The 26,460-nt window shown below is 41.4% G+C and overlaps 2 protein-coding genes across 4 annotated transcripts; one reads left to right on the forward strand and one right to left on the reverse strand.

The window, feature by feature from the left end:
• The first annotated feature begins 828 nt into the window (after positions 1 to 828).
• On the forward strand, positions 829 to 14,173 carry LOC119550763 (transcription activator MSS11). 3 transcript variants are annotated; one of them, XM_037859688.1, is made up of 7 exons: positions 829 to 962; positions 1,976 to 2,425; positions 7,271 to 7,572; positions 8,727 to 8,799; positions 8,869 to 9,977; positions 10,985 to 11,576; positions 12,358 to 14,173. In XM_037859688.1, the coding sequence occupies exons 2-7, from the start codon at positions 2,293 to 2,295 to the stop codon at positions 12,522 to 12,524; spliced, it is 2,376 nt and encodes a 791-aa protein (XP_037715616.1). In that variant the 5' UTR covers positions 829 to 962; positions 1,976 to 2,292; the 3' UTR covers positions 12,525 to 14,173. The 3 variants fall into 3 exon arrangements, with proteins under 3 accessions (XP_037715616.1, XP_037715615.1, XP_037715617.1); XM_037859687.1 differs by having other exon boundaries at positions 830 to 962; positions 1,973 to 2,425; XM_037859689.1 differs by having other exon boundaries at positions 842 to 962; positions 1,958 to 2,425.
• On the reverse strand, positions 3,663 to 4,148 carry LOC119550765. The gene is given in 2 exon segments (XM_037859690.1): positions 3,663 to 3,831; positions 3,900 to 4,148. Coding segments are annotated over 2 exon segments (315 nt in total). The 5' UTR covers positions 4,112 to 4,148; the 3' UTR covers positions 3,663 to 3,728.
• Positions 14,174 to 26,460: the final 12,287 nt, after the last annotated feature.

Consider the following 26,460-nt stretch of genomic DNA (forward strand, 5'->3'; position numbering starts at 1 on the left):
TTGCACCAATCGATTTCTTAAAATATACCACCCCTTCCAGCCCTTTCAACATAAAGAAATGTCATAATTTTGGAAATAAAAATAACCAGGAATAAAATATCTTAATCTCTATGTATATCTCTCATGTAACCCACATAGAAGTATTTTTGTAAAGCATCACGACTATGAGTCCTGTTCAGTACTATATGTTTTAATTATTTTAGTGTTACTTTGATCGGCTTATAGCCATTTAGATAACATCATATACCCAATTAGCTACGAATTTAACTATTTCAATTCTACTAGTGGTTTATACATATATCAGTTATTTAGACATTTAAGAAAACATTATATACCCCTTTAACTATGTAGGTCTTTAAGCCGTGGAATAGGAACCTGAGAGGAACCTTTCTTCTACAGAGATACTTTTTCTTCGTTCAGTGTAACTAAAGTGAATCGAAAACGCAGGCGAGAATCCGCGATATTGTTTTGCATTATGCCGGGGGACAGCGGTGCAATTTCAGGTGGTAGGAGCGGGCCAACAGGGCCTAAGGGCAGTGCTGTCGAAGTGGCGGCTACGTAAATGCAATTCCCAGCAAAAAGGGGGATAACGGCACATAACTGATTCACTTTAATGCAATTTGCATGAATCCGGTGGCTAACAGCGCGCTAACAGAGCGCTCTCTGCTGTTAACACGAGCTGTGTTTAGTGCGCACAACTAAACTCAGCTCATTCATAAAAGCCAAGAGAGAAGGAAGTCTCTCTCTCATGAGAGAGCGGCGATTGAGTTGTTGGCTGCTGCTGAGCTGCAATAAATACAAAGGACCCAGCATCCGCAGCAACAGTGGCGTCGCAGTGAGTGTAGCGGAGTGTCGAGCCTTCGAGGATTCAGTTATCGCGTAGCCGCCGTGTGTGACGCACAGTCGCGGGTGATTTAAAGTGGTTCGTTCGGCACGCCAAGTGCATTCAATCAACATAAAATGTAATTAGAGCCCCCCCCACCGCCCCCTGCGCCCCTCCTCTATTAATTAAAGGCAAACAAATGGAAAGTGAGCAGCGGCGACAAAACTAAAGGCCATTAAATCGCCAGCAAGTGCAATTGGAATTCAATCAAGTTGAACGGAAATTGTCGCAAATTAAAAGTAAATTAAACATTACCCCGGCCACTGGGACAGCAGTTATTAGGAGTTATGGCCGCCAGCCAGCTTTGTTTCATCCATCAGTGTGTGTGTGACAGTCACGTGGGTTTGTGGGGATTGGTATTCCTATTCCTTTTCCGATTCCGATTCGGATTGGGATTGGGATTGGTATTGCCGCTGGCTGGGCGCTAATTTCTCACACTTCAAACGTGGCCGGGACGGGCAATGAATTTCCGCTCCAGCCTCCTGCGGATGCTTTCCTTTCGCTTCGTTTTGTTTGGCCTGGCTCTTTGCTTTTCCTGATTTTCCGGTGGCACCACCCCACCCACCTGCCTGCCCCAGTGTTGTTATTTGGTTAGCTTAGCTAAGCCCTGGCTTCTCTTGTGCCATAAATTAAATAGATTGACGGTGCATTTACCCTGGCCATTGGGTAAACACTTGGCTAAGGGGAGTAGGTCTCCAATGGCCTGCTTCCACTTCTTTATGATTAGTTAATGGGATTCAATTTCATTTGAAATTGGCCACCACAGAACGTGGCAATCGCAGCTGCCGCAGCTTCCCTACGCTGATTACATAAGGCACGTTTCTGGGGGAAACACTTGTTGGGTTTTCCACCACCTCCTTCCCCTCTCAACCAAACACGTAGGCTCTGGAGGAAAAAGGAGTAGGTGGCTGGGGGAAAGCCGGAAAAGCGGGGGAAAAGCGAATCACAGTTGCGCCATTAGGAACTCGGCGAAATAAATTCAATATAAGCGGGGCCTAATGGCAGTAGTTGAGCTACCATCCACATTCAGCCTCCATAAATTGGCATGGCTGCGAAAATCGTTGCCCACTTAAGAGGGCCCACATTTAGCAGGCGCAGCATCAGCATTGCAAATGCAGCATTTCACCCTCGAGTGGCAAGATGAAAAAGTGTACAAGTGTGCATTCTAAAAATAACAAACAACTCGAGTGAGATAAAAACAGCAACTACCACTGAGCTATAGAGGTATAAAGTGCTAACGTAAACACAGTCGCAGAAGGAGCGTAAACAAACATCGGAGCAAACTGAAACGGCTAACAAACAGCGTCGAAGGTTGTCCTGTGTGTGTGAGTGTGTATCTGTGAGCTTGGCCAAAAGGGCCAGAAGCAAGCGCAAAAAATGTGCAAGTAATGTGCAGCAAGTAGAGTGCAATGCCATCCGTGAAATCCGCCGAAAGTGAGATTCTTCTTGGGATTATTAGGAGCGACAGCATGACGAACGGCAATTCCATGAGGTCCTGCCTCCTGCTGGCCACCATCCTGGGATTACTTTGCCGGACCAAGGGTGAGTGGGGAAAGTCTGGGTGGTCTGCGGAGTCTGCGGAGTCTGGGGAACTCCCTCCATCTTCGGCTTAAGCAACTCTCTGCCGCTGATTGCTTTGCTTGAATTATGGAGAGCAGACGGAATAAAAACGGGGAATACATTTTACAGCCTTATTAAATCTGTATTACATAAATTACGGCAAGCGTTTCATTCTGAATTTTTATGAGCGCTTTGCGCTTTCACATTTCACATTTCACATTTCACATTTTCCATTTGCCAGCTTTTATGTCATAATGAGTGCAGCCTTTTGATTTAATGACAACTGTTTGCCATAAAACAACACACAAATATACATGTGCACACACAATGCGAGTCTGCCTGCTTTTATGTGGCCTGTGATTTATTTCACTTCTTATTTTTATGATAATTTATCAAATATGCATAATAAAATGCCAGCAACGCGACCGTTTATGGCCCCTGGAAATTTCGCCAAAATTTCATATGTAAGGTGGCAACAGCTTGCCGATCAGATTCTGTGTGCTACATGCCTAGTGTGGGGTGGACCTTGTTTAAGTATTTTGAATTATTGAGGGTCAACGCTCGTGGTCTTCTACAGATAAGATGCACACAAAAACAAAGAGGTCGGTTTTTAATAACCCTTTTAGACCCTTACAGATACAGAATAAAAAAACATAAACAAATATCAAACCTCGAGCAAAGTTATAACTTTCTTTTATTTATTAAATCCATATTCAAGTACCCTATTACCTAATTATACTTCTTATATATTTAATTAACATTTAAAAATAAATGCTCGGGGTCTTCTAAAGATAAGCTGCACACAAAAACAAAGAGGTCAGTTCTTGATAACCTCTTTCGACCCTTACAGGTACAGAATAAAAAAAATATACACAAATATTGAAACCTCTAGCAAAATTATAACTTTTTTTTATTTATTTAAACCATTTTCAAGTGCCCTATTATATATATAATACTTCTAATATATTTAAATAACATTCAAAAATAAAACCTTAAGCGCGTCATAACCAAATCTTACCAATTAGCTCGAAATGAAATCAATTTTAAAATTATTTATGCGGTCAAAATAAAGAAAATATAAATTTATGATGTTGTTGACCTATTATTACTCAGTTCCGTTTTAACACATTATAAGTCCGATGACATATACAAATTTAATACGAGAGAGATTACAACTTCTGTCATGTACCAAACCTAGGGTGATTGATAGACAATTAGCTCTACTAGGGCATTTTCATGTTATTTTATTTATTTGTGTCAAGACCTTTGTGTTACAAAACTAGTATTACGCATAGATAATCTCACGATCGCAGCAGGCGGGATAATCATCATGTGGAGCTATGTACTATCCGAACTTCTTCCCAGGGGGAAGTCCAAAAGCACCGCATCTAAAGTAAATAAAATATTATTGACATACAATCCCTCTCGATGAAAAATTTATCATAACTAAACTCACGAATGGATCTCGGCCATGCTGTTGTCTCCGCAAATAATTCGCTCGCACAAATTTGGGTGGCGCTTAATCTGCCCCTTTTTAAGGACAAGTCCGTCGATGACACACTTTCCAGGATGGTCTGGATCCTTAAAGACACCCCTGGATATGGCTGCCTCGGATTTCGAAACCAGGAGAACGGCGATCACCAAAAATACTACGATCACTAGACGCATCTTGTTGCCTTCAAGTCGCAAGTTAGACTGAAACCCCAGCCACCTCCGAGTCTTACTAAGCCTTATCTATCGACGGCTGGTCAAGTCCGTCACAGATGAAATGTATAAGTAAGCAAAGCATCGCAATAAAACAAGAGTTGATAGCCTCGACTATCAGATACCCGTTACTCAGCTAAAGGGAGTGCGAGAGAGATGGAGATTTGCTAGCAGCAAAGCGACTGTTTTCGAGATTGCACACAACGCCAAAAAGTTTCTTCAAACAAAAATAATAGTAACTGCAAAAAGAATTTTTCAAAAATCATTTTGCTTATATTTTGTATGATTTTTTGAAGGTGACAATGTCGCAAAAAATTTCTATGAAAAAGAGAAAAATATGGCTCAAATGCATGTTTCTAAGCATTTTCAAAAAATCATAAAAAATATAAGCAAAATGATTTTTGAAAAATTCTTTTTGCAGTTACTATTATTTTTGTTTGAAGAAACTTTTTGCATAAAAAAATTTAAGTTTTCAAGTCGAGGAAAAAAGTTCAAAAAGGACATTTTCACTCAAATTCGTTCTTTTTAATAAGTACTGAATGGGTTAAAAAATGTATTGTATCATTCAAACGGCATTTTAATTACCTTTCCATTGATGCCAAAGTTAACAAGATGTAAGTTCAAATTATGAGTATATTCAACTTTTGTTTTGTGAAAATACTTTTGACCACCCCTGTATATGCTCGGACTGACTGAAATCATTATACCCACTGCAAGGGTATAAGAATGGAATTTGTGAGGTGTTGAATTATACATGGGTGGCCTGACAGTTACCGGATACGCGGCGAGTTAGCGCGGAGTAACGGCGAAGGGAGTTTGGAGAGAGTGAGGTTGGAGAATGAGAAAATGGAGAATGAGAGTTTGGAGAACGAGAAGTAAGTGCTTGAAAAATGAGAGTTTGAAGAGTGAGAGAGTGGAGACTTCGAGGGTCAATGTCAAACCGTTAAGATCAGTCACTTATCAAAGTCAAGTAAACCAAAGTAACCAGTCAACCAGCAGCAAGTCAACAAAAACAAGTCAAGTCGTCGGAAGCAGCGCCGTGGAAAGCCTACAAGGAGCAAGATCGCAACGTCGAGACATTCGGGACTGTGACATCAGGAATATCCGAATCTAGACACAGTAGCTGAGGTTTTAAAGGCATCCCACGTCTAAATCAAGGCGATTTGTTCCTACTCAAGTCAGGGCTACACCCTGGCATATCGCCCGGCGGTTCCGTCAGAGTTGAGCAATAGAGTCCTGCGACGAGGAACCGTGAGCAACGGGGGAAAGTTGTCTAAGCCCAGTGCCCATTTGAGCAGGTCCTGGCGCGGAGGTCGAGCGGTCGGTCGATTTGTGGTTTCAAGTCGTCCTGAAGACCCCATCGTGTGCTTTCTCACTGATCTACGGGGCAGTCACGTCATATGCATTTTGTGGGCCAATCGCACAATCTACTGAGCTAGCCGCACGAATCTCGTAGAGAGCAGACCAACAAAATCAGTTCGTTACAAATCGTTTGAAAATAACACAACATTGTTTACTTAGATTTAATTTGAATTCGATAATGGGGTAATAAATACAGTTTTAGTTGGGAAATCATATCATAGATGCGAGTACATTTGCATTGCAAAATTGTAGTCCCCTATTTTTTTGGTTCAAATTTTAGTATGTCTATATTAGTATATCTATATTATTTTTTGCCACAAAAACCAACCTTATTTTAGACCATTACTTTATTCGACAAATATTGCTGAGAATCCTATAAAAATGACGTTCCCCCAAATGATTTTGCGATTTTTCGGCTCCATACAAATCGACCTGCATGCATTTAGACGGGTCTTTGTCACATTTTTGTTGCAAAACCTTCTTCTAAAAGCATATAGAAAAATTTGCCACGCCCACTCTAACGCCCTTAACGCCTAAATCTGTCTACCGCCGGTAGGTGGCGCATTTCAATATCGCTTTGCTGCTTGCAAATCTCTATTTCCTTTTAGCTGAGTAACGGGTATCTAATAGTCGATGTACTCGACTATAGCGTTCTTTCTTGTTTTATTTGTATTTTTAAAAGCCTATTCACCACACCTAATGGCTTGAATATACAGGATTAACAGTCTACCTGTGCGCCCATCACATTTGATTCGTTATAAATATGTTGGAACCTTAAAGGCAAATCCTTAGAATAGCATCTGATGACATCTAATGATATGCAGATATGCTTATATACTTCTATATTAACCTACTTTAATCACACAGATCTGCATCTTTAAAGAATGTCCATTTTGTTGTCCAGTGTAATATTAAACTTCAAGATAGTTATTTTAAAACAATTTTGAAAAGTATTGCCTATTTGATTATATATTTAAGACTGATCAACCAACTATAATACGCTTCACTTGATAACAAGTTGTTTTTGGTTGATTTTGATTTATCATACTAGCATAGGCACAAGAGAAGACATTCTTAAAATTTTAAAGTCACAGCATATATTAAATTAAACTATTTTCTTTTACAATCTGCAAGAAGAACCTGGTATACCTAATTTGTAAGCCATTCATCTGGTTTCAGTAAAATGTGTTGCATTTCTTTCTTACTTTGCTCCCAGCGACGATTCACAAACCTGATCTTGAACCTCTTAAAAAGTGTGCTTATTTTTGTGACAAAAATGAAAATTGAAACTTAAAATAATATTGTTTGAACCAATTTTGAGAAAATAAGCAAAAAATTGTTAAAAAAAAAACTATTTGATAAACCTTTAAATCTACTGTATGTAGACAGCTTAAGCAAAGGCAGCGTGTTTGATTTACCTTTTCAGTGGCATATTGCACGTATCTGTAGCATTAGTGGTTTAGAAACTATAAGACTTTCAAATCAGGAATCGTAGAACAAAAGATTTCTATCACAAGCTCCTAACACACCAATAAATACATTAATAAAGTTAATTCTGCGGCTATATATAGTAGTCGCCTTCGCACTTATTCAAATGAAATTAAGGAAAAAAGGTTAAATGGCAAAAGTAAATCATTTTTAAATCTACTTAAACAGGTCCACCCTACAGAAAATATACCTTTGAGTCTTGCTGACTATTTTTGCATGTGAAAAGTGAAATAAGCAGGGGATTATTTTGCATTTGTTCTTGCCTTCTCGCAGCTTTGCCCTTTGAGTATGTAGATGAGCACGAGGACTTCAACTACGACCTGGACACGGCCCAATCCCAGGCCAAGTACGACGCCCGCCTGCTCTCGCAGCAGATGCTCAGCGACGCGGAGCTGCAGCGTCAGGGGGCGAGCGGCGGCCAGGACAACGCCTTGGATGCCGACTCGACGAGGGCTCAAGGGATTGCAGCGGGATCTGACCTGGAAGCCGCCTCCTCGGCCCAGGAGAACCTGGAGCCGCACAGCAGAGCAGCCTCGTGCTTCACCAACGGCCACAAGTACACACACGGACAGAAGGTAGGATGGCGCTAGGAGCGTTACTATAAATTGGTTTTCCATTAAGTCGAGCACACTGGGCCAGGCTAACATTTGTTTGGTTAAATTCATCCAATTTTATTTAATACCAGTTCTTTTCGAATGGGTTAACTTGATTTAAATAGAAAATATTTAAAGAATGGAAATTGGGAATGAACAAATCAAATTCAATTAGGTTGTCACTATACATTAAGTCATGTAGTTAAAGGTTTTAATAGCTTGTGACACCTGCTTGATTTTTGACTAGCTCACTGTGTTTATCATTATGGTAATATAAATATGATTTAATTTATTAATTCACAAAATGTCATTCAACAGTATTCCGTTTTCTTTTTAGGTTGCCATGCATTTTAAAAATAATACAAACAGTTAGTAAATCGTTAATGTGTCATAGGGCTTTAATGGCCTTAGAAGGAACATACTAATTAAATTTTCAAATATTTTTTATAGACTGTATGTAAAATAATGTTTAGGTTGTAAATACTTTTTAAAATAAATCTAGTCAGTTATTTGAAAACCAAGCAGTGTCATAAGGCCCTAACTAATTTTGTAAAAATATTTTTTGTATAAAGTAAACCTTTGTGGCCCTAAGTCAACGCTGTCTGTCTATCCGTGTGAACTTAGTTATGAAAGTTGACATCTATGGGTGTTTTTCTTAAGTTAAGTGCAGGCAGTAATTAAAATTATTGATGTTATTTAGACGTCATCATTATATTTCTTTATTATTGATATCAGTTTTTGTGAGTGTAATTATGCAGTAATATTTAGTTTTATGTAGTGATTAGAATGACGATAATCGGATGAGCACTCGCAGTAATTGAACAAAGAGATTGCATAATTTGAATTTGTGGTTCGTTAGGATCCATGTACCTTCATATGATATGAATGGAGCATCCCAGGAGCAGACTTCCTTTTCCCTGGGCCAACATGTGCCGTTTGCTCACCCACTCATTGTATCCAAAACCCATCAAATCGCCTGGCTTGGTGATTGATTGTTTGGTTGTGGGTGAGGGTACACATGTGCATATAATCCACATACATATCATAAGCCGCAAGAGCACCTGCTAACCGCTTGCTGACTTGACCGAACTCCTCGGAAGGGGAACATTTAAATCATGTGCTGTATCCTCTTGCAGGTCCCCCGCCTGGATGCCTGCGAGGTGTGTCTCTGCATGGACGGCGAGATCTTCTGCTGGTGGGAGAAGTGCGGTTAGTTCTCCATCGGCTTTCCCCCGGCATGCATAATATAACGAGAAACTTTTGCCTTTTTCCCCGCAGATAAGGCCAATGTAAACAAGGCGAAGTCGGGTGGCAGCCACAACGTCAACGTTGGACTTGGACTTGGAAACGGAGATGGAGATGGTGTTGGCGGTGGCAGAGACGGAGGCGAAGACGACGATGGCGATGGTGACTATTCAGATCCATATCGCCAAGAGAGCACAACGGGAAAGTCAACAAAAGTGCATAAAGCGGCTAGGAAAGTTGGCAAGCGGCATAAGCATCGCAGGAATCAAAAGAATTTTAATGACTACGAAGTTTACCACAGCCAGGGGCAGAAGCAGAAGCAGAAGCTGAAGCCGAAGCAGCCGGATTATAAAAAGTCCGTCATAAAGCAACAGCTCCAGCTACAGCAAAAACACAAGAGCGACGTTGGTGGCAACTACAATATAATCAAGGAACACAAACACGAGCAGCAGCAGCAGCAGCAGAATGTGGCAGCTTTGGCTGTTAATCAGGCGGCAAAGGCAACGCATTATCAGCAGCCAGCTTCCACCACGCCCCCCCATCCGCAGCAGCACAACAATCATCCGCACCAGCAGCCGCCGCATTCGTCCAGTAAAATCTTGAACTTCCCCGAAAACCTGCCGGCCCTGCTGTACTACGACTACAAGACCGAGGAGCATGAGCACCATCAGCACCAGCACCACCAGCAGCACTTGCTGCACGAAAAACAGCGACTCCTGCAGCAGCAGCAGCAACAAGAGGCTTTGGCCCGACAAAAGGCAGCTGAATCCCAGTCCCAGTCCCAGTCTGAATCCGCAGCTGGAGAACCCTCCGCCGCCGCTGATAAAAACTTTGATGAGGCGGAAACCGACAGCGATATTTTGCCAGAGCCGCCTACAAAGCAGCCCCGGGCATCTGCCACACAATGGCCAACTAGCAGCAGCACGGCCAAGGCGTTGATGACAACCCGGCCAGTTGCCACTGTGGCAGCCACATCCACATCCACATTCACATCCACAGCCGCGTCTGCGTCTGCGACCAGGACAACGACATCGAGACCGACACCGAGAACGACAACGACAACGGCGACAGGAACAAATGAAATGGTGACAAGCACGCTGTCTGGAATGGAAAAGTCCGGGGCCACAGTTGCAGCCACAAATGTGAGTTTGGGCCTCAGTTCAGCTTGAGAAGGGTCCTTGCCTCCGGGCTTTGTGCCTGGCAGAAGGTATCATAGAGTCGTTTGCAAAGTGGGCAAAGTAGTGCGGAAATCGTATCCATCAAATGTTAGCACTGGGAAAACTAGCTTTCTAACTGGCTGTGCAGATTAAAAATTTAAGTATAACTTTTATCTCTGTCTAAAGGATAAAGTTAAAGCCCCATCTGTTAAGCTTTAAGTCTAATTATATTCTTTGAGCCACTGTGACACTTCATCTGCCTCCTTTTTAAATTACAGAAGGTTATTGTTGCCAGAATGATGATTCATTTTTGAGGATTAGTAAAAAACCATCTTGTTTACTTGTCAGTTTCGGTCAGTGCGGTCAGTCTGAATGACCATGGGAGTGGGTGAGTTGAGAAGTAAGTGTATAGAAGTTAGAGCCTTGCAAAAATCAACAGTGATAGAAACATTTTCGCAGAATTATTTAAAGTATTGAAAATATCTAAAGGAGTGTGATTCGAAATAGAAATCACAGTCACTTCAAAGCTTGATTTGTGATTTATAATGTAACTCCTGATAAAGACGTCCCATTCGGTTTCAATGTACCATGCACTCGTTTTAGTAATCCTCAAGAATTCGCGTTTTTCATTTCCATTATAGATCTGATGAAAACAGACCATAAACTATTATCTTGCACTGGTTAGAAGCTCAGGGTATTTCACTATTCGAGTTCCGACACAACTTACGTAGCTCTTCTTGCCCCTCATTCTTTTCGATTTTCGTGTAGGCTTTGAAGAGCCTGCGGGGAGGCTTACCCAATTAGGCTCTGAGCCACTGCCACTTCATTGGCTGCCCCAGCGGAGAAGCCTGAACTTTGCACTTTCGGCGTGTCCAGTGAGCCTGAAACGCTTCCCGTAATGGGGTTTTTCATGCTCGAACTCCTTTATTATTTACTATGCAGTCAAGTCGAATTAACAGTCTGTGTTTTATTTTCGCCCCAAACCCGGACAGCTGCAACATGATCGCAGTGGACCCGACGCGGAGCCCGACGACGCCTTCCACCGATGGCTGACATCCACCGAGCTGAATGCTGACAACACAAACTCGCTCGACGACAACTTGGAGCAGGAAACGCCGGCATCGACAATAATCGATGATGTTGGCACGGCCAACAAGAGTGACAGGAGCAGCAGTGCCAGCAAAGACAATGCCGGCGATGCCGTCTTCTTTCGCAGCTCGTACAACGATTACAGCAGTGAATTCAATGGTAGCGTTGTCAATATTGACATTACACTAACTGCAGTTGATGTGCATCCCCGTCGCCAAACGGATTTAATTGCAAATGGCAACAGAACGTCAGGCGTTAACGACAATGGCAACAGCAACAGCAGCAGAAGCAGCAAAGCCAACAGCAACAGCTATGGCAACGATGGAGCAGCAGGGACAACAATGGACCCACAGGCACCCAGGAGCATCGGGACCATCGGGAGCAGCGGCAGCAATCAGGATCAACCTCAGCAGAGCCCTGTTGTTCCGCCGTACACCCTGACAACGATTATAACAACAACGCCGCTGGCACCAGGGCGTATGTGCAATGTTTTGGGTAAGCAAGCGAGTCGGCGGAGGTCCGAAGGGATTATTGCTATTGCTACACAGAGAAATAAATATCCAAAGGCGCTTCTGGGGAAACCAATATTTTCATAATTGGTTTCATCTGTTATGTATTCTAGTTAATATTTGACCAAGCAATCTTGTGAAATTACATTATAAACACTCAAAAAGAACTTAAGATTATTTTTTTGGAAGATGTTTTAGTATATATTTTAAAGGAAACTTGGAATTTTTACGCAGAGAGAATTCGGACGTTTTCATTTGAGATGAAAATGTTCTTCAAAATTTTTTCGGAGGTGAAAATGTTTTTATTGTGTTTGAATCAAGTTGAATTGGCGGTATTTACATTACATATCTCAAAAACTTAACTTTAACTCCAGTCACTTTGCTCTTTTCCCCATTTCTTTCTAATATTGAAAACGGTTACACAGTATTTAAGAACGAATGTTCTCAATTCAAGAACAATGTATTTGAATTTTTCTATCTGTGGATTTTTAAGCTGTCGCGTTCTTTGTTTTATTTTACCAAGGATTACATAACTTTACTAATTTTTTGGGTGCTTAAAAACTTAATTTTTTAGGGGCTTGTATACTTTTCTACAGTTTGTTTTATTCATTGAAAATTGCGAAGCCAAAACAGTCAAATTAATTTCTCTGTGTAACAAAGACGGAATGCCCTTCACCCCCGTATTTTATTACTGCTCGTCACAATTGCTCACATCCTAATCCCATTTAAACTGCAAATCGAACTTGCTTCCGTTGCTGTTGTTGCAGGCAAGCTGTATAAAATTGGCGACATTCTGCCACAGGATACGGGCAACTGTCTGCAGTGCATTTGCACGGATGCCGTGACACCCGACGAGATGCCGAGCGTCACCTGCAGTCCGCACAATTGCCCACCGCTGGTTCTGCCGGATCTATTCGATGCGACTGGTTACTGAGGTTACGGGTTTGTGCTGTAAGTTGGTGAAGAGGAAGCCAGGTGCCGGGTGCCGGGTGGCAGTTGCCACGCCCCTGCGGCGTGCTTTGGGCGGGAGGTGTGGCATGTTTTCGAATAGATCGAATCGTGATTTAAATTTTGAAACCGAAGCCACTACTGCAGCCAGCCATAGGAATCGAATCGAATGAAGCTCGCGCTCAATCTCATATTGCATGTCAAGGTCTCAACTAACTCAACTCAATATAAATTGTATGGATTTCAGTGTAAAGCCCTCCCTATCACGAGTGCCCCGAGCACTCTCTAAAAACGAAACCTATCAGCAAGCATATATTACATATATTCGTGTAAAACTATATATATATTGATCTAAAACGACCACAGAAGAGAGAGGAAGGAAGGATGTCGCAGATGAGGCACAGTCTAGATTTAAGCTGAATGTTTATGCATTTTATAAGATTCTGAATTCATCTCTCTCCACAATGTAGTTGATCGAAGTCAAAGCCCAACAAGAAACCATTAAATGTATACAGCAGTAGCAATCGTAATGAATTTATAGATGTACCACAACAGAATTATATATATACACATATATCTATATCTATACCTATATCTATACCTATTTATGTGTGTACTGGGTTCAGTTGGATCAGTTTAAAGATTATTTCCCGACTGAGACAAAAGCGTGTAGAGTTTTCAATGCATTAAACAAAAGAAAGCAAAACGAAAAAACTTTTACAAATATAGGCAACTAAAATCTATAACGGAAAAAACTGAACAATGACAAATAATGAACAAACGTGTGTAATATTTTAATTTTGATATTAAAAGCAAACAATGTTTTTCTCATTTGCCTGCATGTACTGTTATTGTTTCGCGCTTCTTTAGAAATTTACCTATACGTAATCTACGAAACAAAAAGCGATGTAGTGTGTATGGAAGTTGTTTTAACAAAGCTGAACTTGGCAAAGAAAGACACCATATCGAGTAGTTATAACAATTTTAAGGCATAACCCCTAATTGTATTTAAACATATACTTAGAAACTCTCGTATAGATTCAGTGAATTCAAAATTTACAGCGATTTCCGAAAATGTATTTGATTATGTTTCTGGTGGCAAAGACAGCATTTATTTCAAAGCAAGTTTAGGCGTGATAAGGAAGGGGTTAAATTAAGCGGAATATACTTGAAAAGTAGAAAACAATTTCGATTATAAGGGAAATCAAAAAGGTTCGATCGAGTTTTTTTGCAAGCGAAGTCGAACTCTACTATATAGAACATATAAAACTATGAAATCAAAATGCAAATATACGTACACACACAAATATACGGAGCGAACACACATGCAAAAACATAAATATTTATTATTGATGTTCCACAAGAGAAGCGCAAACAGAAACATATAATAAATTCAAAGAAAAAATAGAAAATAATAGAAAATATTCATCTTGGACGAGCGTTTTAAAAATGTAAACAAATATGCGTATTTATGTATGTGTAAAATAAATGTAACTACAACTCTCAACTAATCTACAAACTCACACACAGATAGATGCCCGAGCATCCCTGTGTTTAAATGGAATTTATGTTTGAAATCAAATTGAAATCAGATCGACATGAATAAACCGAAACCAATTAAGGCATTTCAAAACATGGCGTCAGTGTCTACTTTATTTCAGTGGAATTTAAGCCTATTCGAAAAGGTAAGATAGCATAAATAATTAATTGAAGTTTATTTTTCATCAGTGGATATGTAAGCTTCTCCACACCAAGGTAACCAAAGCTTCTGCATATCAACAAATCCTTGGCAACGTATACCTCTTCCAAATGCTCTTGCTTCAAACGTAGTAAAACGTAGTTTTGTTCACAGACAAAGGAGTTTCCCCTTCTATGGTAAATTATTATTTAGTAAACTCAGGATGCTATAAATGCCCCTAAAGAAATTTAGTAGAAATTTATAACATTATATAGTTATGTTTATTCTAACGATTGACACACATATTCTTTGCAGACTTATGAATTTACAGAAGTACAAATTTGCTCTTTTTCTAAGGATCTTCTTCAAGCCATTTTCTTTTATTCACTCTCACTTCCAGACTCGAAACCCGAATCGTTGGACATTTCGGATAAGAACATGGCATGTAGGACCACATTCAAGGCATCTGCATTTGCTCCACCTTGCGCAGGATCAGGAGGTGGAATATTGTGGGCAGGATCTGCTTCGAAGTAGAGAAATGCGTATTCTAGAAAGGATTCCAACGTCAGCTGGTTGTCCCCTCCTCCGTCCATGTCAGAATCTTTAAGATAATGCGATTATTTCCCGATATGAGTTGGAAGCAAAGATTAAAAACAGTTGATGGCGACGCCCTGGGCTTGTGATTTTTGGAATTTGGAGTGTTTGCTTGTCGAGCGACATTCAAAATGTGTTTGAATATTACTTGGCCGATATGACAGGGCGAACAAAGGCAATACGATTGCGGAAATTGCCAAAGGCATATTGGCTGTTTAATATTGTTAAATAAAGCGCATCGGTATGGGCCAATGCCTTCGTTCGCATAGAGGGTTTATTAGTTTTCCAAAGCTGTCTGTGTTTGTGCAGCGCAATAAGTCCCCAATGTTTCTAGCGATATTTAGTAGAAATAACTGTGGTATTATAATGTTATATAGTTATGTTTATTTTAACGATTGACACAGATATTCTTTGCAGACTTATGAATATACAGAAGTAAAAATTTACACTTTTTCTAAGGATCTTCTTCAAGCCATTTTCTTTTAGTCACTCTCACAATAAGTCCCCAATGTCCCCAGCGAAATTTAATAAAAATAACTGTGGTATTATAACGTTATATAGTTATGTTTATTTTAACGATTCTTTGCAGACTTATGAATTTACAGAAGTACTCTCTAGTACTCTTTTCTAAGTACTCTTTTTCTAAGGATCTTCTTCAAGCCATTTTCTTTTAGTCACTCTCACTTCCAGACTCGAATCCCGAATCGTTGGACATTTCGGATAAGATGTAGGCATGTAGAACCACATTCAAGGCATCTGCATTTGCTCCACCTTGCGCAGGATCTGGAGGTGGAAAATTGTGGGCAGGAACTGCTTCGAAGTAGTGAAACGCGAATTCTAGAAAGGATTCCAACGTCAGCTGGTTGTCCCCTCCTCCGTCCATGTCAGAATCTTTAAGATAATGCGATTATTTCCCGATATGAGTTGGAAGCAAAGATTAAAAACAGTTGATGGCGACGCCCAGGGCTTGTGCTTTTTGGAATTTGGAGTGTTTGCTTGTCGAGCGACATACAAAATGTGTTTGAATATTACTTGGCCGATATGACAGGGTGAACAAAGGCAATACGATTGCGGAAATTGCCAGAGGCATATTGGCTGCTTAATATTGTTAAATAAAGCGTATCGGTATGGGCCAATGCCATCGTTCGTATAGAGGGTTTATTAGTTTTCCAAAGCTGTCTGTGTTTGTGCAGCGCAATAAGTCCCCAATGTTCCTAGCGATATTTAGTAGAAATAACTGTGGTATTATAACGTTATATAGTTATGTTTATTTTAACGATTGACACACATATTCTTTGCAGAGTTATGAATTTGCAGAAGTACAAATTTGCTCTTTTTCTAAGGATCTTCTTCAAGCCATTTTTCTTTAGTCACTCTCACTTCCAGACTCGAATCCCGAATCGTTGGACATTTCGGATAAGATGTAGGCATGTAGAACCACATTCAAGGCATCTGCATTTGCTCCACCTTGCGCAGGATCAGGAGGTGGAATATTGTGGGCAGGAACTGTTTCGAAGTAGTGAAACGCGAACTCTATAAAGGATCCCAACGTCAGCTGGTTGTCTCCTCCTCCGTCCATGTCAGAATCTATTAAGATAATGCGATTATTTCCCGATATGAGTTGGAAGCAAAGATTAAAAACAGTTTATGGCGACGCCCAGGGCTTGTGCTTTTTGGAATTTGGAGTGTTTGCTTGTCGAGCGACATACAAAATGTGTTTGAATATTACTTGGCCGATATGACAGGGTGAACAAAGGCAATACGATTGCGGAAATTGCCAGAGGCATATTGGCTGTTTAATATTGTTAAATAAAGCGCATCGGTATGGGCCAATGCCTTCGTTCGCATGGAGGGTTTATTAGTTTTCCAAAGCTGTCTGTGTTTGTGCAGCGCAATCATCGCAGTGACAGCCGACCGCAGGGTACTTTCGAGCTGTGTACGTGAATGTGTAACCGGAAGCGGAAGCTTCCGTTGACCGCATAAAGCCATTTGGCCATTTTGGGAACAAGCCCTAACCCAAACAACCGACCAGGCCAACAACCAACCCACTGACCAACCAGCCAACCCACATCCCACGCTGGGCAAAGTAGTTGGCCGCACAATACTTTGCTGTCAATTTGTGATAACGGCAGCTTTATTTGAAAATATGTGCGACTTTATTTGCCGGCTGTGCCGAGCCGATTTTTGCGCCCCCAACTGGCTGACAGCTGCTAGATGGCTTGTCGGTTGGCCAACAGTGGACGGCGGTTTTCGAGGGGTCTCAGTTTGCGGGTACCCCAGGGTGGTGCGCTGATAGAACGTGTGAAATTGAATATTTACAAGAGCCCTTTCAGGTGGAAAGCGCTCTCAGTTAGAGTCAATGAATGGTGTGGCTTAAAGCGATTTGCGGAAACCAACGGCGACGAAAGGAAACCAACAAAGGGCCGGGCTGGCGCTGGGATTCGTTTCGCATTTCAGCCTTAACCACTTTTCCCGACCCGAGTTCATTTTCTGCATTATTATTTTTATGGCCAGCAGCCCTGCGGACCCGAAGGTCCCAACTAATTAAATTTCCCCCATATATACACAAACATATATGCATGTGTTTGCTTACACATATTTAAATTGGCTCGGGCGGGCAAGAGGAATGCACATTTTTAATTACGCTGCGCATTTGCATTTGAATGGCGCATTTCACAGGCTGATAAGCCGAAATAAAGGCAACAGTTGTGCAGTTGGCTGCTGTGCAGGGCGAAAGCCAAAGATATGTTGGCTTTGGCCACGCCCCCAAGCATTTGCACATTTGTACGCTCGCATTTTTGCAGATTTCCAGAATGTGTAATTTTCAAGTTGACAACTTTTGTCCCAAAGCAGTGACCTCGTTTGCAGCAACTCAGCCACGTACCCACATAGCCTATATATGGTATGGTATGGTATATAGTATAGTATATTGCATTAGAGCCTGTGCTCCTTCGAAACGGCATCTGCCCGCAGGCCTAACCCCAGTTAGCCAGGCACAAAGCGATGGAGGAGGCGGATCGGTGGGCGGTGGCTAGAATGCCTTTCAATGAGATGCAAAGGAGAGAAAGTTGGAGAACAAAAGGCACGGGCACACGGCGCTTTTAAATTTTACTGCCTCCGCTTCGATTCTGGGCGCTAATGGAAACCCTGCATTTCCATTATGCCTTCTAGTCCAGAGAGTTTTCCGCATTTCCCTTTTGCCCCTGCTCTGCTAATGGAAATACATTCAGCGATATGCCTTTGAAATTCTTGAAGTTCAAGGAGCTTTTAAACGCAGGGCAGTGCATTTGCCATACTGTCACTATTAAATGGGAAAAATTCAAACCGCCATAACCCATCTTCCAACCCGCCTTAAAAAACAAAACTAATGCTTACACGTGCTGAGGGGGCCCGGGAAAATGGCTTTCCAACCGCCTACTGGCCTGTCATTTAAGCCATTTTTAATGACAGCCCGACGCCTGGCGCCTGACAACGGCTAATAATGGCGGCTAGCCAAAGTTTTGCGGCTTTTGCGGATTAAAATTGAAAACGCTTGCATTCATTAAATCTGCCAACCAAAAAAGAAGAAGACTTAACTAGAACGTGACATGAGGCAGGTGTCGCATTAATTAGTGTAGGCATTCACACGGGCTCTCACTCTTGAGCACCCACATATATGTACCTGCAAAATGGAAGTTTCCTCAGGCAAGCGGTTTAATTTCGCTAAGATGTGTCATGCCACAAATTGGGTCAAAATGACTCAAGTTAAATTATTGCAAAATGCATTCCGCACCGGAATCCTTAGATATGTGTGCAATGGGGCCACGTGCATGTTTGCATAGATAGCCCCAAGGCGACTCCTTTGACAGCTCTTTGCCAATAGCTGATTAATTAAATTACTGGATTTAGGATAAGACTTGCGGCCAATTAAGCTGCCTGTGCAATGGAAACCTTTGATCTCGAGGTCTCGAGGGCGCGAACAGGTAAATACTAGTTCTTTCAGGCATACAAAGTACATGTTATAGGATGGCTAATTGGATTTGCTAGACCATATTTGTGCGGATAGTTTGATATACTTTCATATTTTTAAATATAATAATAATAGCTTTGTAAAAGTACGAAACATTACCAGACATCAATTTAATAAAAAAGTATCTTATTTTAAAACTGTAATTAAAATAAAGTTAATGATTTAGTTTGAAAAGCAGATAATGTGCATTAGTTCTGGTTCACTTAAGCATGAAAATCAACGAATTTACGCCAAACATTTAACAGAATCCCACAGCTGAGGGTAACAACCAGCTCTTATGCAGGCATTCATCACTCATTTGGCACCGTGTCTGGGCCCCAAACAAGAATTTCACAAATGCTCAACGCCCCATTGTGTCCGTCCCCATAACCCGACCCCTGGTTCTGGCTGGCTGATGTGTCTGTTACCTTAGGCCAGCCAGAAAGCACTGGGAGGAGCACAGGAGCCCGAGATGAGCAGCTGGTGGCCGTGACTGTGCCTTTGTGCTGGGTGCCCCAGTCTTCGAAGTCTCCGCAGCATTCAAGTGGCATCCGAGAGGTGAACATATAAATTAATCTTCATCTGGAGCGCCCTCACCCACCGACCCACTGCGCCTCGGGCCTGCCCAGGTTTGCCGTTTAAAAGCGTCAAGGAGAGCATCCGAAATAGTTTCAGAGCGGTACAATGCAGGTCAAAAGGCTGCAATCAAGAGGAAAAAATCTTAGTTGGATCGAAGATTGTCGTTTTTAATTGCAATTAAGGTTTCATTATTATTCTAATCAGAAAGTGATTAAGTAAGAAAAAATCACCTTAAGAGGACCCTCCTTATTAACGACTTTGAATTGCTTAAAGTTTTAAAAGCATTAGAGGCATAAATCTTCCATGGTATTTAAAGGATAAAGAATATTTATGGTACCCCAATTGCTATCACTATCATTTACTTGTGTTTCCAAACACTCAAAATTTTCAACACTTGGCAATCAGTATCTTACTACCTATAACAGTTCATATATTCCGAAACTAACTAAGGAATACCCCTAGTTTATTTCATTAGTAACTTACCCTATTTCTGATTTCTATAACTCCTTAATCGTATCTTACAGTTTACATTATCTTACTTCCTATGGCATACCCTTACTTTATTTCATTAGTAACTTACACTTTTTGTAATTTCCATAACTCGTTTATCGTATCTCTAGTCCCATTGCGCTCAGTGTAAGCCAAGAACCGACTTTGCGTTAGAATCTCCTCGGTGACTCGCCAGTGCAAACAGTTCGTCGGTCACTCGCTCTGTGGACCTTTGTGTAATACCTCCGTCGAGGAATGCCTTTAAGCCCGCTTCTTCCATCTCCGCTCGGTCAGAAACCACTGGGGCAAACAGATCCCCTTAGTGGTAGCCACCCCTCTGGGTATTTACCAAGTGTCAGTCGCTTTTTCCTCACTTTCCTTAATTACTGACAGCAATTATGAACTGGTTTTATTGGCCGTCACTGCCATTTTGTTACTGCTTTATGTACTCCGATGTCGAGTACCCAAAATATTGTGTCTGATATGATAAAAAAAGTTTAGTAATCACTCAAGTGCCGTATTTTTAGTATGATTTATTTCCACGAAACAAACTGTTTTTACTATTTTTGATCACTTTAATGCAAGTGGGCTGGCTAATTCCCAGGCAAAATGCACAAATTGTGTAATTTTCAAGTTAACAGCTCTTGACCTGGTTCGGAGTGGAAATCCCAGCCACCTCCTCCCCCAAATCCCTTTTCCGGCTGCGCTCCTGTTGATTTGGTTAGCGGAATTTCGTTTGTTTTGTAGCAGCGCGCAAATATGCAAAAGCGCAATTGTGTGTTAAGTTGGCTTTGTTGCCGCGTGTGTGTGGATACTTTTAGGCTCAGAGGTAGTAGAAACATTTTATGCGACTGCCACAAGTTTGTTGGCGAAAGTTGGAGCCCGTAAAACTTTTAATACACTGCCTACCATTCCAAAGCCCTCGCCGTTGCCATGAACAGTAACAGTAACAGGCTTTTAGCGACTACACACATTAAGCCCTTTATTTTTCGGTCTGTCCTTTATGAAAGGGTTCGGCACGGGACCAAAAGTTGTACATACACCTTAGGAGCCCTCTTTTTCCCGGTTTTCAGGTGGCTGTTGGTGGTGTTGCTGTTTAACTAACAACAATTCAGGGGGAGACAGCGGGCGAGTGAGTGCAGCTCGAGAACAAATGAGGAAAATATGCTTCAATAACAAAACACTCAACACTTGGAAGTACAAAAAACAAGTGAGCAGAGGACTAGTGGTAAAAGGAACAACGACCGATTTACATAAGGACCCCAAACAGACGCCCATCCCAGTTACCCACTCACAACTTTCAACCATCCATCCATATCCATCCGGAGAAATGCAAACACAGCCGGGCAGACACTCGGAAAAACAAGCAACTATTGTAGCGGAAAAGTTTTTGCCGCCATTTGAAAAACATTTTCCGATGCTGAAAGCCAGCTTTGACTGAAAAAGATTTATTAATATTTAACAGCCCAGACTAAAGCAAAATACGTGAAATTTTCCGAGATATGCAAACATAATAACTGTTGAAGCAGCGAAGGGTGAAAGTTCAACAAGGACGTGAGTGGACTTTGCTGTGTACCAGTTTTTTCTTTCCCAGCTGCGCCTTGTCCCGCTCCTGACTTCAATATCCTGCAGACTAGCCCGGCTGCAGGAAGCACTTTGTGGACAGGCAGAATGCCCCACGGAGCTCCGAATGGCGGCCGCCAGTCACGGATTTCGGCTCTGCCAGCCCAGGTCCTTCCTGCCGGACTCCTGCCACCGCGGCAGTAGGGTGGGTCCATTTGGTTGACAAAAAAAAAATTAGGGGGACAATGTGGTCTTGAAAAAAGGATAAAGGTGTTGCTCTTCAAAATTTCTTTCAATAACTAACTGGGCAATAATTTATTTACTGTATTGGTATTAAAAAAAACGTGAAACACATTTGTCAACTAGAAATCCTCTTTTCTCAAAATACTTGAGTAGGGGAGTATTTTAAGCGAGCAAATAATGCATCAAAATCAATTAGACATTAAGAATAAATTTGGGTAACATATAAGGGTCAAATTTTAAAACACTGTGTTAATTGTCTCATATTTTTCAAGTATAAGAGACAAGTTTTATATTCGACGCATGTTTGAAAATGAGGTAGTGAAACATGTAAATACATTAGCAACGCTTGATTTTAATGTTAGTTTTCTATAAAACACAACACTTGACTTCATAAAAATACACACATTTGTAGTGTAAACGCATCGCATGATTTTTGAATATTCGACAATGATGCTAACACTGTTTTCATTGCAAACACTCAACTCTTGAAGTACAAATGTATTCAGTGATAGTTGGTCGCATCATACATTCAAGTGAATAGATTTTATTTAAAGACTCTTTTCCAGACTTATAAATTATGAATAAAATATATTTCAATCACTTCATATGAATATAAAATTGGAACCATTTAAAGCCACCCAAAATATTCTTGCATTCGTTTTGGGTGGGATTTAATGGGAATTTTCAACTAAGACATATATATATAAGACTTATACCCACTGACCTTTTGACTTTACCGTTTTTTGAGCTCTTTTTTGAGCTCTGGCATGTTGGCCCACCCTGCCGTGGCTTTCTTGCTTGACCGCTCGCCACAGCGGCAAACAAAAGGGGCAAAACGGGGGTGGTTCGCCAGGGAGGGGGCGGGCCCGGATTTGGGGGGATCGGGACTGGGCTGTGGCGTGCATTATTGAGTATGAAGGGGCCCACTGATTTTTCGGTGACTCCCCCTGGCCAGGCGATGACAATGCGAGGCACCGTGCAGTGGCCATCAAACGCAGCGCTAAAAGCCTAACCGAACTCATTAGGCTTGCAACGCCGACTGCTGGCCGTGCTCTAATTATGCCGTCTCCGCCTAATTCCCTCCTTCTGAGCCCGATTCGGTTTTCTGCCTTACTGGTTTACTGACTTTCTGGTGGCCTGGTATCCTGGGCTCCCATTTCGGCCCCGCCCCAGGCAAACAATGAAAGGGGAGGGGGGGCAGGAAATCAAGGATGGCATTTCCGCTGCACGGACAATGGGGACAAGGGGATGCGATCTGCTCCTCGGGCCTTCGACTTCACTTTTGTCCCACATAATGACCATAAAACGGGTTCATCGAAAGCGAACTGCTTCCTTGACCTTCGGCGGGCATTAAAAAGAAATAAATAATAAATCAACTCGGGCATGAAATATTCAATAACCTAAACCGACAAAGATTTACTGCTTAGCCGTTTATTTTGTTGGGGACCCAAAAGTGTAGACCCGAGCTGGGCGAAAAAAGCACTTTGTAAGCAATTTGGTGAGGAAAAAAGTTGGCTGGATCTGTTTTGAAAACTGCCAACTAAACAAGAAGTCACTCAAAGCCCAAAATGGCAAAGGCACCGGCAACACGTACGCCCACACACACACACATGAACAAATTGAAAGAGTTGCCAAAGTTGATTGCCGGCTAAACGAAAAGGTTGGCCAAAAGCCGGCCTAGAAAACCAACTGGCCTTAGCCTGGCTTAGAGGGCAACCTTTGACGCTCTTCATAATTTGCCAGGACAACAGAGCAGCCAAACACTCGAGATCTCTGGGCCACAAAGGAAAATATAAATTGTTTTTATTTCCGTGGCTCCTGAGCGGCCAAGGAAATGAAATAATCAAAAGATAATGGCACAAAGGGAAATGTAGGAAAAGTCATCATCGTCAGCCACGCGAAATAGCGAAAGTTTACCTCACAACTACTCCATATATTTTAGAGATGTCAGATAACTGGCATGCGGGCCAGAAACCAGGGCCAGGAACTTGCCAAACCTGGCTAACCAAATCCCGGACAGCGCTTGTTGTCGGCAGTGCCAGACACAATTCCGGCAGTCTGCTCGTCGGAGGCGGGGATGTATCACTGCCAAAAAGACATTTAATACAGGCAAATAAATACAGCCAGCGATTCTCGTGTGTGGTGTACACCAAGCGGAAACAGAAAAGGCTACAAGCCAGGATCCGGAAAAGGGGGAGGGGATAGGGCGGGGGAGGGAAGCAGTCAGTCGCAGGATATGACTATGAGAAATTAGTGGAGTTTTACCGCATAAATTGCCGCACATATACAAGGGGGAAACACAATTACGTATATCACAAAAGCAGTCTGGTTCAGAATTTTAGGGAACTTTGAAAGTCCTGATTATAATAGAATGGCAGAAAGAATACGAATTAACGTCTTAGATTCACTATAACTTACATATGAAGGAATAATATAACTTTCATTTGATATACATCGATATGTATCAGTGACGGATCTAGAATTTGGTTGTGGGGGATATAATAAAACTTTGGTTAGTTGAAATCAAAAATTATACAAATTAAATATACTTTTTAACACGAGTGGGAGGGTATCTATCCCCCATATCCCCCGTGGATCCGAGCATGATATGTATATACAGATGTATAACAGCTTGCCAAAAATGAGTTTGTTCCTTTACAAAACAGAGCGCCAAAAGTACTTCATTAAATAAGGTATACCAGAGTATGGATTTGAATGTTAAATGGATTTTACTATTTGTAACCTACGCTTTGTCATTAACTTTGAAGATAAGTCTTATAAAAGTAGAAAAGTCGAAACTTCAATCAAATTTCTTGAGCTACGAATACCTTACTAAAACTAAAGTAAATTAAATATTTGTCTTGAAGACTTTAATAGGATTATAGGATTAGGACATCTTTAACTTATCAAACCTTTGGTTTCCAATATTAAAGTAAAAGTAGTTGAGAAGTAATAATACGAAAGGAGAAAACCAGCAGCTACGCTATTTTGTTTAATCTCTGATATTATAAACTGGAATTCAAACACCAATTCTAGTGTGAGTAATTGAATCAGAATGTTTACCTTTGACGTTTATTTGCAAATGGGTTTGCAATAATCGACGGCTTACATTGGAATTCTTGCCAAGCGTTCTAGATACTCATACCGCACTGTGGACAAGCTTGTGGGATGAAAATTGAAATAAAGCTTCGTGAGGAGTCATGCTCATAATTTTCCATAGGCAACATTTGCTATGATAACACGTAATATACATAATAACTACAGTTATGTGGGCCTCGGGGTGACTCCCGACCCCTCATGCATATTGATGGTTTGCCGAAAATAGTTTCCTCGACTCAAAGATAATAAATAGATGCCAAACGCAGTGGCCGAAAGCCAAAAGCTAACAGAGTCGAATTGGCCAACTTGGCCAACAGAGAGCGCTGAACCCACTAAACACAGCCAGTTACATCTCTGTTAACTGGTTAACTGTGGGCCAAGTGAATTGAAGGCCCAGTGGATAACGCAGGATAATTGCAATTTATTGCAAGGCAGCCGCAGGCTTCTGAGGAATCTCCCTTAGCCAGGCCCCATAAATCACAATCAAATTAGATGCTGATTATTCCGAGTCAAGATGCATGAAATGGATTAATACACAGCGGTGGAGTCTAATAAATCAATGGGCAAGAGGACCCGAATTGGGTAATTAAATTACGCATCCTACGGCACTTGTGACAGCACCACGAGGTCCTTTGTTCGCCAATTTATTTGCGAAAATCTGCCGTCAATCTGTTAACGCGTTTGCAAATAAAAATTATCAAATTATTTCTGCCCAGATTTCGGGGGGAAGGGGTAGGGAAGGGCTATGTGTGTGCTCGCTCAATCAATTATTCTGCCGATTTTGGTATTTGCATGTGCAAATCTGATTTACACGCACAAATGAATATTAAATTGCTTGAATCAATTGAGTTCAAGCACGGCAGCCTGGCACACACAGGCACTGCACTCATTGTGAATTTCGTGTTGTACGCAATCAATAATAACATAAATCGCGCAACGAGGGCAAAATGAAATTTCAAAGACCCCCCCTTATCGCGTTTCCTCTATGGGTCCTGGGATCCTATCTCTATCTGTCTGCTCGACTCACTCACTTGAGATGTCCATTACAACGGTGGCAGGCATCTTCTTGCAAAATGCTTTCCCGAAAAATTCACTTGGCTCCGCACCCATTTAATAAACTTTCAATAAATGTAATAGGATTTATGTGCACTTCAAATATATATATTCACGTATTATTGAGAGTTTGAAAAATATTTTAACGAGAATTGTCCTTCGGGCGGTGGGAATTTGGAAAATTGGCCCACTTAGAGTTGCATTTTGCTTATATTGTTATTTACTTGAGTACAATCTCGCTTAGCATTCTCTTTTAAACTGAAAAATGCCTTTGTTATGAATTTATTTCGTTGATATTGTCTGATGGCTCAGGCTGTGGCTGTTTCCCCAGCGTTTTCCAACTCATGCGCTGACATATATGAAATTCCCGAAAACAAACTTTATTGAATTTCGAATTAATTTTTTGCAAACTTCAAAGTCAAGAATTTGTTGCTGATTGTCGCAAGGGTTTTAATATGAGGGAAATCGCCTGTCTGGCGTTTATTAAATTTTATTTGTGAGCAGAAGCACAGCAAACTTTTGTGTTGTATGTGGCACGCTGCATGTGCAGCTGACATCTTTATGTGAAAATGGTATGGGGGTGTGGTAAGGGGTGGTTGCCTTACCCCAGGGTTGACATTTTCCGAAAGCTGCGAG

Source organism: Drosophila subpulchrella, chromosome 2R, assembly GCF_014743375.2.
Source record: "Drosophila subpulchrella strain 33 F10 #4 breed RU33 chromosome 2R, RU_Dsub_v1.1 Primary Assembly, whole genome shotgun sequence".
NCBI classification, from domain to species: domain Eukaryota; kingdom Metazoa; phylum Arthropoda; class Insecta; order Diptera; family Drosophilidae; genus Drosophila; species Drosophila subpulchrella.

What these genes read in the sequence shown, in the direction of transcription:
- LOC119550763 (XM_037859688.1), top strand. Translation starts at nt 2,293, where the DNA reads ATGCCATCCGTGAAATCCGCCGAAAGTGAGATTCTTCTTGGGATTATT. An exon ending in AGTACACACACGGACAGAAG is followed by an intron (nt 7,573 to 8,726) that starts GTAGGATGGCGC and finishes ATCCTCTTGCAG; the next exon opens with GTCCCCCGCCTGGATGCCTG. An exon ending in CTGCTGGTGGGAGAAGTGCG is followed by an intron (nt 8,800 to 8,868) that starts GTTAGTTCTCCA and finishes TTTTCCCCGCAG; the next exon opens with ATAAGGCCAATGTAAACAAG.